We start from the raw sequence: 13660 nt of genomic DNA on the forward strand, positions 1-13660 counted from the left end.
AGGGCTGACTTTCAGTAGATCGCAGTGAGGGAGCTCCTCTGTTTAAGTGATGGTGTGCTCCGTGTTCACTGTTGGCAGCTTCTAGAAGGATCTTCTGTTCATCAACTGAAAAACAAGATGGTCCATGATTCTTAATCCATCTTAAGGAAAATGCTATCTTAAAACTCCTTATGTGGATTAATTTTCAGGACTCTACTTTGAATAAGTCACATACCAGTTCTTTTGCTTTTTTCTGTTTGTTGGTGTCATTTATTTATTCAAGATGTGCTGACTTTTTACCATGCGTCAGTTACCAAGCTGGGCGCTAGGGACATAGGGATGAGATTTGATGCCTGATCTCAGGCTGCTCAGTTTGGTGAGGAGACAGAAGAGCAAAGAAAGTGTGCTTTCTCTTCGCCTGAGTTTTAAAAGTCGGAGTGAAAATAAACTACTTCAGTCAATGAACTTGCAAGGAGATTGGAACATTTGTAGATTTTACACTTATTTCTGCGGCTTTGGTGACAGGAGATGGGGAGATATTAATTGTTGATGATGTGAATTTGGCATCATTTGGGAGAGGTGCCCAAGAGGTCTAGGCAGTGGTGACCGTTACATTCAGTAGAACTGTTTTGGATATAATTTCTTTTCAGGAGTCTCACAACTCAAGAAGGAAACGGGAAATTGCTGAAAAACAGATAGATGATAGCCGAAAATTTTCGTTATTTGCTGAAAGAAAATATCAAACCCTTGTAAGTATTTTTCAATAGCCGTGATTCAATTGGACAAGACGGTGGCAGGAAGGTCTTCCCCTGCCAACACTGTTGGATTTTATTTTATTATTTTAATTTTTTGTTTTATTTTAATTTTTAAAGATTTTATTTATTTGACAGAGACACAGCAAGAGAGGGAACACAAGCAGGGGGAGTGGGAGAGGGAGAAGCAGTCTCCCTGGTAAGCAGGGAGCCCGATGCGGGGCTCGATCCCAGAACCCCTGGGATCATGACCTGAGCCGAAGTCAGGCACTTAACAACTGAGCCACCTGGGCCCCCAGTCTGTTGGGTTTTAACTACATCCTTTTCTCTCCAGAACTGCAGCACGAACGTGAACTGCGTGAACATCAGCTGCCCGCTGCGAGGGCTGGACAGCAAGGCTTCTGTTGTTCTGCGCTCAAGGTTATGGAACAGCACGTTTCTAGAGGTTCGGCCCTGCCACGAGGCTGTCCCCTGGAAATCATTTGCCATTTTGTAGAACGTTTCTCACTTCCTTGACGCATTTGCTAACTTTGTCTCCGAACAGGAATATTCCAAAATGAACTACTTGGACATTCTCGTGCGGGCTTCCATCGATGTGGCCGCCGCCGCCGAGAACATCAAGCTGCCAAACGCAGGCACTCAGGTGAGCGGCTTCCCCACCTTCACATGGCTCAGAGCCCAGCAGGCTCATGGCATGTGTGGCCAGCTATAGTTAGTAGAAAAGATCTCTTCCTATATGAACCCAGGCTTGAATCTTACAAAGTCAGTCCCTGGTTATGCCCCCTGGGATAAGCCCCAAATAAGTTCTCTTTCTCAGCCACATAGTAGCCTTTGGAATAACGGAAGGAAACTGGCATGGCCCTGGGATGGGTCTCTCATTCTGTTCAGAGCAAAGCCTCCAGCCTTTCAGGTACCCGTCAGGCCAGGTGCTTTCCTTCCTGGGCTGGCCCTAGTCGGGCAGTGTTACTCCTGGGGGGGCAGAGCACGGATGCATGATCTGCCTAGTTTGGCTCGCCCTGAGGTCCTTCCCTCCAGACACAGTGGCCCCACACTGCTCTCAGTCAGCCTAAGACTGGGTTTCTCCAGTGTACACAGGAGATTGTGTTTGTACTTCCAGCAGCTGTGTTTCTGTTCTGCTGAAATTTGCAAGTGTTTTCAACAGGATGTGTTGTCAAGAGATAGCTCCCATATCCCATCCTTGAGCAATTTTTAAAAAATTCTAAATGCATGCCTTTAAATGTAAACCTCACATTTTAGGTGGATTGTTTGTGGCCCATTGTTTCAGTTCACAAAGTAGTGCTGAGTCTTGACCATTTGACCTCTCTGAGCTTTCTTCTGCTACGAGCTTTATCATTTTCAAAGCTGGGAAGCACAGCTTCTCTGTCCTCATCCAGGCAGTTTAGAAAATACTGAGCAGAACTGGGAGCAGTGGTGGTGGGGGCACACTGGGAAGGGTTCCTTGTTTGGGGGGAGGGGGTGTGGAGCCCAAAGGGCCTTGTGTCATGCTCTTGAGATCTAATGCCTGCATGTCATGTGCCAGAATGTTTTGTAAAAGAGACTGAATGGAGAGAAAGGTGGTCACTTACTATTCTCCAGCTGATCTCCTGATGTGCCTATGGATGGGTTCTGGCTTCGGACATTGAGCCGGCCGAAAGCGCAGTGAGCCTCCTGAGCACTGGCTTCTGAAGACAGCGATCCCTGGCTGTTCAAGTATATCATTCACACCCGAAGACATTTGTCTGGAGCAAATGCTAACCTGGGCGGGATGCTGGGACAAGGGTTAAAAAATCAGGACCGTTCCAGACTTAACCATACATCTGGTTACCCTAGCCTTAGATGCTCTCTGCCTGCTACTCCGGCCCACCTCCCCGCCTCTTACCAATAAGGCATCATAAGGGATCGTCACCCAAGCCAGAGCCTCCCTGAGAAGCTCTTCTCTGCCCCTCTGACCTAGGCAGTGGTCATAGCATTCTGTAACTTGAAACCGACAACCTGGAGAATCACTGGGTATTTAAGAGTTGGAAGAACACCACACTCTCGTGAGGGAAGGGACAGGAAGGGACAGACATTAATAGCACCTTAATAAAAGGTCTGCAGTTTACTGGACGTTTTATCTGTGTGTAGTCCTGTAAACCTCAGAATGACGAGGTAGATGGACTCATTTTCCAAAAAAGGAAGCAGGCACAGCGGGGGATGCCAGTGCGGTCCTGTATGGAAACCTGTAAACCCATCTGGTTTCAGGGCTCCTGTTCTCAACTCTGTAAGTCCCCAGATCTCAAATTCAGATGAGAAAACAATCCAAGGAAGGTTATCTCTCCTTCAGGGTCACAGGACTGGCAGACATGTGGAGGGGAAACCAGACGGTGGGCTCCTAAGTCCTCCTCGGGTGCTCTTGTTGGCTGGAAGATGATGGAACTGGGGTGCTGGTAACCAGTCTAGCGGCTGGGTCACACAGGAAAGTGAGGCTCTCTTGGGCCTTTCATGTTGGGGCTTGGAGAACTCATGCCTGCTCATGGGAGTTGGGATCCCTGCTGTGATCCTCCCTGGTTTAATAATTGGTAGGTACGTGAGTGGATTAATGTCTTGTATCTAGAGTGCATTTATTTTGAAGAGAGAGACATTTTCTTGCCTCTAGTCTTCTGGCACCTCTTCTATTGACTGATTTCTGAGTGACAACAGCTCCCATGTTCTCCCTATAGGTTTCTTCAGTATTTTAAAGTGTACTTTTTCTGGGCCTAAAGATTTAAGCTTGATTCAAGTGTTACAGTGCTTTCCTTTCTTATTCCCTCACTTATTTGGGGTTTCAGTTCTGTCTTTATCTTGGTTCCTCTGTCCTTTCCAGCCCAAAGATCATCTTTCTTTGGAGAGAGAAGCGAGGAGGTGGGGTTATTCAGCCTTATCTTTTGGTCTTCATATTAAAACTTCCCCTTGCTCTTACTCTACTCCTGGCTTTAAAAGAGAAGGAAAAAAAAAACCTTTTTGTTTCCTTTATAACCCAACAATTTTAAGAGTTTTGTGTTCACTTCTTAATATGAACATTTTAGTACATTGTTAGAACAAAGTCCAATAGAACTGGTCTCCTAACTAAACCAGATAAAATGGTTAAATTTTAGCACCAGTGAAATCCATCTGGTTTATAAGCACTTACTAAGGACACACTGCATGAATGATAGAGAAGCAAAAGTAATAAGATTTGCCTTGTGAACTGTTAAGAATTTTCATGATTCACGGTGAACCAGGAGATAATTGTTGAATTGAGCCGAGGAACGAATTGTTTATTAGTTGTATTTCTATATCCCCCACTTCATTCCTAAGGAAGTTGGAAAGAGTATCTGTTTCCTGGATGCCAGAGATGAGAAAATATGGTAGGTAAAAAACACAGCATTCTTTAGGGAAATGTGATTTTCTTCTTTTGGCTCTAAATGTGGAGAATTTGAGATATGGATCCTTTTATAAGATGAGTTTCTGATATGAGGAACACTCACTAAGGGAATGAGGTCTTTAACATAGTTTTGTGAAAGACATGAAAATACCTTCACAGAGTGATTTCTTACACTGATGTGCAGTAAGAATAGAGGGTATGACGTTAGAGTGATTCAGGGCAACAATTCTGGCAGCGAGCAAGTGAATGAGGGGTAAGCCCTGCTCACTCACGATCGCACTGACTCATCAGCAGACCTTTGGCCCCATTCCCCTTCATGGGCACATGACGGATGAGGTTCACATGCATAGGTCATCCCTATGGAAATGCCTAGATTTTAAATCTAGGCACCCCCCCCCATTGTTTTTGGAGTTGGAGTAATTGCTACTCACCTCAACCTGTCACTGTCCATTAACAACAGCTGCTGTGGCAAGATCTGACCAGGCTTCCCAGAGCTCTGGGCAGTTGGTCATGGTTGGCCTCCCCTGACCCTATGCTGAGGCTCCATCCCCCTTTATTCCCAGTCCCTGCTGGAGAATTACCATCCTACAGGAACAAAACTTTAGTTGACAGTTTCAGGAAACAAAATCTCGGCTGACTGGCCTTCCTGCCTTTCGTGGACTACAGTGTGGCCTTACACCCAGCCTGGGTTTGCGGAGCCCATCTGCCCTTTAAGTGTGTGGCTCTGCCCCTGGCTTCAGTCCTCTGTCTTTGATGCCCAGTGAGTTGTTCTAAAAGGCTCCCAAATCTGATTTGAATGGTAGCCAGACTTGGGGCTAGATCTCCCAGCTGGATTTCCATACACAGTCCTCCCCTTCCCCACCCCCCCATACTGTTGGATTGCTGCCATTTATAGGAATGATTTTCCCTATTACCAGCCATTTGAAAGGCTCTGGTATGCGGTCTGATTATAAAAGCTGATTCCCCTGCCATGGACCATTCTCTGCTCTCCACTTCCAGGTTTAACAGAGCTTAGGCTTAAAAATGAGGATGGCCCTTCCAGGTTGTCCCCTTGCCCCCAGGACATACTCTATGCTTCCTTCTACTAGACAGGCAGAATAAGTGATAGGGAGCTGGCTCATTAGTGGTTTTGTTTCACAGTAGGGAGGCTTACTGATCCCAAGTGCCCTCTTTTATCACTGTTTCCACTGTTCTTCCTATTTCGTGGATGCCCCTGTGCTAGACCTCGTCATTTCAAGAAAGGGCTGTTCTAGCTTAAAGCTGGGGTGCCTGTCGGGCGAAGGGTGGTGAGGGGAAGTGAGCCATGGGGCACCCCTTCCCTGGGGGTAGGGCTGGCTGCCAGTTTGGGCCAAACCTCACTGAGAGCATAACAGGAAACACAGTAGCTGATAAAGGTGTTGGAGTCAGGAGAGCAGGCTGAAAAGGACAAGAATTCTTTGTTCTTAAATGTTCCAAGAAAAGCAGTTCTCTTGCTTCAGAGTATATTCTAAAGTCAGATGAGTTGAGAGGCTGTTTTCTAGTATAAGTAGAAAAGGAAGTATTTTAGTGAAGACTTTTTGTTAATCAAAGCAGAATGTTGGCAGATATGGAAGCCTTTTTAGGAAGCATCCGGGACTAACAGTACTGGACTGAAACCACTTCTCAGAACTTAATGGCTCGCACTTTTTGTTTATCCTTCACTTTACATTCTCTTAAGTCAGAAATACCAGAAACTTCAAACTGGAAGCTCTCTAATCTATTGGCTTATGAAATCCTATTTGTAGCAAACACCAGGTCTTTCAGGAGCTTTGAAAAATAGTCTCCTGGAATTATGGCAATCCACTAAAGGCCCAGAACCGAGTTGTTGCAAATTGCCAGAAGCAACTTTTTAGATTTCTGAATAAACACCACTTCTGTTTAATTGATATTTGCCAACTATCAAATATCTAGAGCTTAGGCTTCTCGTCAGCTACTGTTTACAGCTCGAAGTCACCTCTGAAAGGGTTTGCTCTATCCAAATACACTGTTGGAGAGCACACACCAGGCCGTTTAAGGAAGTCTTCTTGTGCCTGACGGTCCTTCATTAGACATCCTAAGGGGAAGTTACCGTGGTATCAGCACTACAGCTCCGTCCCTGTTTTTATTTTTCACAACAACTTTAAAGTCCAAGTGAGGAATATAGGTTAATTCTACATAAAATGGCCCCTTTATTTCCACTACTGAAAACGAAAAGCGAAGATGATCGTTCTCAACAAGATGCCAGGTTATACAGATGAAGCAAGATGGGCTGTATATTGACGATTGTTGAATGTTGGAGATGAAAAAAAGTGCTTTATTACACAATTACTTTGATTCAATACAAAAGTTTAAAAAAGATGAGTTACCAAAAAAAAAATAATAATAACTTTGTCAAAACACAGTCCAGCATTTTCCAGGTTCTGGGAAAAGATCTCGCATCAGAAAGGCATCTCATTCCTCCACAGGCTGCATTGTTTAAAATGTGTCTGGAAGCAGACTTGGAACTATAAACTCCTGGTATTCTCACTTGCCTTACAGTGGCGCTTGCTTTTATGCCCCATAGATTCGTGTGACTGTGTTTCCCTCCAAGACCGTCGCTCAGTACTCAGGAGTACCGTGGTGGATTATCCTAGTGGCTATCCTCGCTGGGATCCTGATGCTGGCTCTCTTAGTATTTATACTATGGAAGGTAAGTCCTATTTGGCATTTGAGTTCTAACAACCTAATTTTTATCTCTTGCTTTTTAAAAGAGTGAATTTACACTGATACAATCTGTGTATTCCTTTGTATTGCTTCCCTTTTCTCAACATTTCATTATGAAACTTTGCCAACATGAAGCAAACTTGAGAATTTTATGATGAACACCTGTATATTTCCTCATACCTGAAATTTAAAAGTATTTGTATATTATAAGGAGTTTCTTAAATAAATTTTGGTGTTTATCACATAACTTAGCAATTTAAAAAACGTTACCACTTCAGCATTTTCTTTATCTAAAATTCTGAATCAAAGTCAAATTGTTGGCTGTCACATTAATCTGAACTTGTATTCTTGTTAATTTCAACTTTTGTAAAGAAATGTTCACGGTAGCCATGGGGGCTTGTGAAAGCTGCAACTAGATTAGGAACAGAAAAGCAAGAAATTCATAACTCCATTGCAAGGGGGTCCTCACTGCCTCTCTCAAACAAGATCCGGGTTTAATAGGATATTCTTCATTAGAATTTGGTCCTGCAAGTAAAATTAGTATCTTCTCCTGGATTTCTGCCAATAAACAGTCTATAGTATAAAAATGTATGTATGATATGGATGCATACTTTTGTTGGCAAAGATTATGACCCATAGAGTTTGGATTATTCTAAGTGACTAATGAAGGTTCATAGTCCCTTATCGACAACTACAAATTGCAGAAAACTCTGAAAGCTGAAAGTTCATAATGACTTACTTGGCCGCAGAACTGTACAACATGTGAAGAGAAGCTATTTGTATTCTTTATCCTTTATTTAATGGTTCTGCTGTGAAACTAATAATGTTTTGGTTAGAGTAGTTTTATGCATGCAGCATATTACTTTTCTAAAATGCCAAAATTCTAGATTTCCACACCTCTCTGGTCCAGAGGATTTTGAATTAAATGATTATAAACCTCTACCAACAATCTCTAGGATTAGACCATCTTTATCCTTTCCCTTGGATCCAAGAGTATAATTGACAGATTCAGATACTGTCACTTTCAAATACTGGGGATTTTTTTGCTATGTTATTTTTCCAAACAACTGCCTTTTACCAGTCTGAGTGAGTTTTCTGGTGTTCTCCAAATGTGTGATTTGGAGGTTGGTGACTGTTTCCTTCCTTGCATTGCAAGACTCCTCCCTGCATTGGGTACTGGCCAGTTTTACTGCTGACATCCCCTCCAGGCAGCCGGTTACTCTGGTCAGCACAGCCAGCAATAGGAGATGCTCTGAAAATTATTCTGGTATCAAAAACTAAATTTGAAATTTAGTATTTGAGGATGGCTTTTGTGTGCTTTCTGGAGGAGGTCACAAGGATAGTCTTCTTCAGAGCAGGTCCTACTGGCAGTCTTTAATGAGGATGAGACATAGCTGTGGGGTGAGAATTAAAAAACACCCAAGCTCTATAATTTTAAGCAAATCATTTCATCTTCCTGGGGCACTGGTTTGCTTTCGATTTTTAGTGAGTGGACTGGACTAGATAATCTCATGGGTTGTTTGTAGCTCTAAGGTATCCAGAACTCACAAGTGAACCCTAATCAACCTCCTATGAGCCCTACACGAAGACCACTTTTGTTACTTTACTGATACTCTTCTTTCTCAAAATAAATGATGCCTTTTCATGTATTAAAATCATGGAGCTTAAGGGCCAGAAAGGACTCCAGTTCAGTGGCCATTAAACTGGGTTTTACACATCCACATAGGTGCCAAGATTAAGCTAGGGTGGTGCAGCTAGGGCCAATATCCCCGTTTCAGCCAGAGTCATTCTGATGTTATGTGCTTTATTTCTTTATTTGACACAGAGAGAGAGAGAGACAGTGAGAGAGGGAATACAAGCAGGGGTCATGGGAGAGGGAAAAGCAGGGAGCCTGATGGGGACTCGATCCCCAGACCCCGGGATTATGACCTGGGTTGAAGGCAGGCACTTAATGACTGAGCCACCCAGGCACCCCTGATGTTATCTGCTTTAAATACTAGGATATTGCAGAGGGTTTTGTTTGGAGGTAAAGAGGAAAGTCCTTCCTTCAGGCTGGTCTAGTCACCTTCATTTTACCAACAAGGATGCTCATGCCTGTGGATGGTAAGAATGCTGCCAGGCTGGAAGCAGGACGAGGAGACTTGGTTCCCTATCGACCGCATGTGTTACTGCAAGTTGGCTGGGTGTGGTCACTGTGTATTAGATGGAGGGAGTCACAAGTAGACATCAAGATAAAGGGTAAAACTGATAACAGAGCCGTTATGAAGCTGCACTAGCCAGCAGGACACATGTGGCTACTGAACACTTGGCATGTGGCTGTTGCCATGCAGGTGTTTTTGATTTAACTTTGAAATACCCACATGTAGTTCGTAGTTACCATGCCGTACGAAACATCTAGATTTTCACTTTAAGGAGTGGCGAGACTAGGAAGCAGAGTTTTCCAGGAGGGCAGACTTATTTGACCAAGCTGATTCCAAAGGGTAGTTCCACAGCCTTACAAACAAGTAAATAGAAAAAGTCCTCCCTCGTTGAATGAAGGAAATTATAGTAAAAAGGGGAATTACATCTCTGTGATGATTGAGAGTGACCTAACCTGAGGAGCACAGGTTCCTACCATTTAGCGATTACCTGGTGGGTTAGAATTTGGGAACATGACAGCTGTCATTCTTTCATGATGGTGTATTCGAATTTATATTACGATTTACCCACAAATACAAAGTCCTCAAGTACACAGCAGTTGTTCCATGAAACTTCCTGTGAAAGGCAGAAAAATGTCGTATCTATTTTATTTGGATTTATGCTAAATCTAGATCATCTTTGTCACAGAAAAACTGCAGAAATCAATCTTTTGCCTATTTTAGAGTTCATATTCTCCTGCATGAAGAAACCACCCAAAGCTATAATCAGACGGATATATGATTTTCCTTTTAGGATGATTTTTTTTGTCCTCCGGATGTTGGTTACAGATGGAAAAACCAATTAGCGAATTAATGTCATCCGGTTTAAGTATCAGACCAGAGACCCATGGTAATCAGGTCGGTTTGGTGGCTGTTCACTTCTGGTTGATCCATAAGTGGGCTCTTTGTAACAAGCTATAACTAGAAAACAGATTACAATCTGAGATTTTTCTTTTGTTTCTCTCTTATACACAAAACTGTAAAACTGACTAAATACCTTGCTTCCTTATAGTGTGGTTTCTTCAAGAGAAATAAGAAAGATCATTATGATGCCACCTATCACAAGGCTGAGATCCATGCTCAGCCGTCTGATAAAGAGAGGCTTACTTCTGATGCATAGTATTGATCTACTTCTGTGGTAATTGATCAATGTTTTTTCATTGCTAGCTGTGGGACCTGCTATGGTTGTGGTGGCTAACTTTAAGAGCAACAGCTTGCTGTGTGTGTCCCATTAACAGATGTTTCCAAATGTCCACACTGGCTTGCCTTGCTTGGATTTGTTTTATTTCACTTGAAAGCTCAGTTTTGTTTGTGTTTTAGAAATGCACAAAGAATCTTTTATTGCAGGTGAGTTATTTTGTGTTGTTAAACGTCACCCACAGCAATTAAGATGATTGGACTCTATGTACACACAAAAGGAGGCATTAGACCTCCCTAGGAGCCCAGTTTGCCATGTGTTGTAAACCCAGTATATAGCATCCCACTTGGAATTTCAAAGGTGAATAAGAAATCACTGCAGATTTCTTGTCCACTTTGGGATTTTCCACAGATAGAAGCTTGTGTTGACTGCCTAATTAACCTGTTGCATGTTGGAAACATTGTGTTTCTCTTGAGAAGGCTTCCTTACTGTCCCTTCTGATCTTGCTATAAAGTGATGGGGGAAGGCTTGGAATGCTTTTGTTGCTCAGAAATTGTTTTATGCTCGCTAAGCATGCGACTTCCTTTTCCTGCATATCTACTACGGGTCAAAGACCACTACAACAAACTATGAATGTGTTGACCTGGTGGACACGATGGCCAATTTCAGAAGATCACTCTTTACCAAGTGACCTTCATTATACAAAATTCTAATATAAAAATGCTCTGGACAGTTATGGTTTCAATATGTTGTAATGGAGTTTGACCTTGTTTCATGTTCCTAGAGATCTTATTCAACTTTGGGTCTTGATTGATTTTAAGTTCGTATTTTGCTTCCCTTGTTTGTAAATCCATGGAAACAGGAATTGGTGGTAATTCCTTTTTCCATTTATGTGGGCACGAGGGGATGGAATTCTTCCTATAATCCCTTTCCATGACACTATCACAATGAATCCCAGCCTTTCCATTTCAATTCTACATACCACCCTTGACTTCCTCCTCTTTTAAAATGAAGCAAGAGCCACATTTTGTAACACGTATTTTGGCTTTTTGCACAAAATAATAAAGGAGTCCAATGTGGAAATGGCCTTACGACAAAACTTCTTGGTCCATTTTTCCCAATGATTTAGTGATGACTGAATCTAAATTTTACTTTGCCCCATGACATTTTTATAACCTCATTCGAAATAAATGTTCTGCTCCTATTACATGATACACATTAACCATTCCAAATATCTTCCTCATGCTCCTCCTAGCTGCATTTAAATCGAAGCACATCTTTTCCATGAAACATATTTTATTCATTTAAAAATTTCAATTTGATTAAAAATTTTCCTGACATGTTCTCCATAAAAATCTACTTTGGATCAGATTGAATATTTTTTAAAAAATGAATAAAATATATATTCATAAATAATTTAAGTGTAAATGTCTTCTGCAAAAAAAATATTAGGGGTGCTCTGAAATTTAATGGCATACTTTCCTCAAGTTCTTTGCAGTACCTGATTGATTTTATTATAGGACACGGTTACTACATGATTTAATGAAACGGCTTAAATTTGGAAGCACAACAGGAAATCCACACAGTGTAAATTATCTTATAGCTCATAAGAGATGTGTACTTAGCCTCGGAGGAGAGAAAGTTCTTAAAATGACTCATTTGAACACTGGCATAGTCGAATAGTAATCTGTTAAAATATGGGTGATTTGATTTCTTTGTTATTGAGACAAGGACACAAAATATTCTTTAGTTCGTGGCCTTTAAAAAGATTGTTCTTTAACATCTAATCCAAAATTGAGATCTTTTTAACAGAGTATTGTGATTATAAAAAATGGAAGCACTGTTCCAGAGCTCTGAAATTGTTAGTAAAGAGGCAGCTTACTACATTGTTATAAAATGTAAAGACAAGATGGAAAAAACGGACTTTCCTTCTAGTTTTACAGCTGTCTTCTCTTCCGCTTATCCCCAATGGCTGTTGTCTTTTCAACCTGCTTGTTCCTTCTTAAAAGAAACCATGTCTTTTTTCCCTTCGTCCGGAGGTAGGCATAGCTGAACGGGAAGCTTAGACATCCCCATTCTGTGTGCTTGCTTTTCCTGCAATCCTTAATTTGTTTCTGCTTCTCTCTCCCTTTGATCAGTGCGGATTCTTTAAACGCTCCAGGTACGACGATAGCGTTCCCCGATACCATGCTGTGAGGATCCGGAAGGAAGAGCGGGAGATCAAAGATGAAAAATACATTGATAACCTTGAAAAAAAACAGTGGATCACAAGGTGGAATGAAAATGAAAGCTACTCCTAAGAGGGCCCAAAAAAAAGCTTCCCAGTACCCAAACTGCTCTTCCCCGCCCAACTCCGACATCTAAGTGGACTTGCGAGCCTGCTCGATCCCTGAATATTAATTTCAGACAGACTACGCCCAGTACGAACTTGGACAGTTTTCACTGTGGACGCTGACGTGTAGCCTGGGGCTCTCTGGTCTGGCACAGCCGAATTTAAGACTGTTGGAATGGAGTTTTCTTTAACTGCCTTAATTTAACTTTCCGGGTTGCCTTTGTTTTTGGTGTGGCTGACTTGCCTGGGCCCCAGTAGGGCCTCCCCCGCGGTGCTCCCACCCTGTCCTCCCCCTGGCATAGCTGAAGACGGCACCAGTCACGGTCACTGTGCTGATAGGCCGGCCGCGCTGGTTGGCACTGCTTCTGCACACCTCCCTCCCCTAGGACCGGAGAGCCGCAAGGGAGCAGTGGCAGCACCAGACTGTGCCCTCGGGTAGCTGTGTTTCACTTCAGAGTGCTACCTTCAGTGCAATGTGCAATAGGTGGCGTTGCCATCCTGCCATCTGTCCCCATTTCCTTGACGTGTGAACACTTCTCCCACCAGGTAACATACAGCTTTCACCCTTCCTGCTCACACACACAGGTGCAACAGACTTGAATGCTACCTTAGACTTACTTGTATATGCTATTTATTTTTTCTTTTTCTTTTTCTTTTTCTTTTTTATGACCGTTTTGTCATTGACAGGCCAAAGATTCTCCACTTTACCCTTGAACAATCAGAATTAGAACATGGGAGGTCATGGGTTTGAATTTCGTGCAAAAAAAAAAAATCCTTTGTAAGTTATTACATCTCCCTTCCTGACAGCCCTCACCCCCCCTCTTCCAGACCCAAACTGTTTCAGAAAGAGGAGTTAACCGTAAGATGCTCAATTCTTTTCGGACAACGCATATTGTTGAGTTTAGAGCCCTGTGTGAGGTCTTCTGCACCCTTTGTGCTGTAACTTTCAGGAACTCTTGGAAATAATGGGTTGGTTTGCTGGACTCGGGTGCGGTGTAAGCCCTGCCGCCCACACTGTACTGTCAGGACTTGAAAGAGAGGGTCGGTGCCTATGGTGGGTCCAGACGGATCCAGTGCGAGACTACTGAGTGTCTGATCCCGGAAGTCAGAACATCACGGCTTTTATGTTTTTAAATGTTGGAACCATTTAATCGGTGAGTCAGTGTTCTGGTTTTTGTCTCCTCCCCTATCTGTAGCCCC

At 42.7% G+C, this 13660-nt stretch overlaps 1 protein-coding gene across 2 annotated transcripts in view; it reads left to right on the top strand.

The window, feature by feature from the left end:
- The window catches only part of ITGA6 (integrin subunit alpha 6), a 74829-nt gene extending 61526 nt beyond the window's left edge, over positions 1-13303 (top strand). The window contains exons 21-26 of one of the 2 annotated variants that reach the window (XM_032355958.1): positions 630-728; positions 1066-1176; positions 1276-1374; positions 6674-6799; positions 10003-10128; positions 12267-12379. In XM_032355958.1, coding sequence (XP_032211849.1) covers positions 630-728; positions 1066-1176; positions 1276-1374; positions 6674-6799; positions 10003-10110 — 543 coding nt within the window. In that variant the 3' untranslated portion in view covers positions 10111-10128; positions 12267-12379. Of the gene's footprint in view, positions 1-629; positions 729-1065; positions 1177-1275; positions 1375-6673; positions 6800-10002; positions 10129-12266 lie in introns of both variants that reach the window. The other variant, XM_032355957.1, reaches the window with a different exon arrangement.
- Positions 13304-13660: the final 357 nt, after the last annotated feature.

Source organism: Mustela erminea, chromosome 8, assembly GCF_009829155.1.
Source record: "Mustela erminea isolate mMusErm1 chromosome 8, mMusErm1.Pri, whole genome shotgun sequence".
In the NCBI taxonomy this organism is placed as follows: Eukaryota; Metazoa; Chordata; class Mammalia; order Carnivora; family Mustelidae; genus Mustela; species Mustela erminea.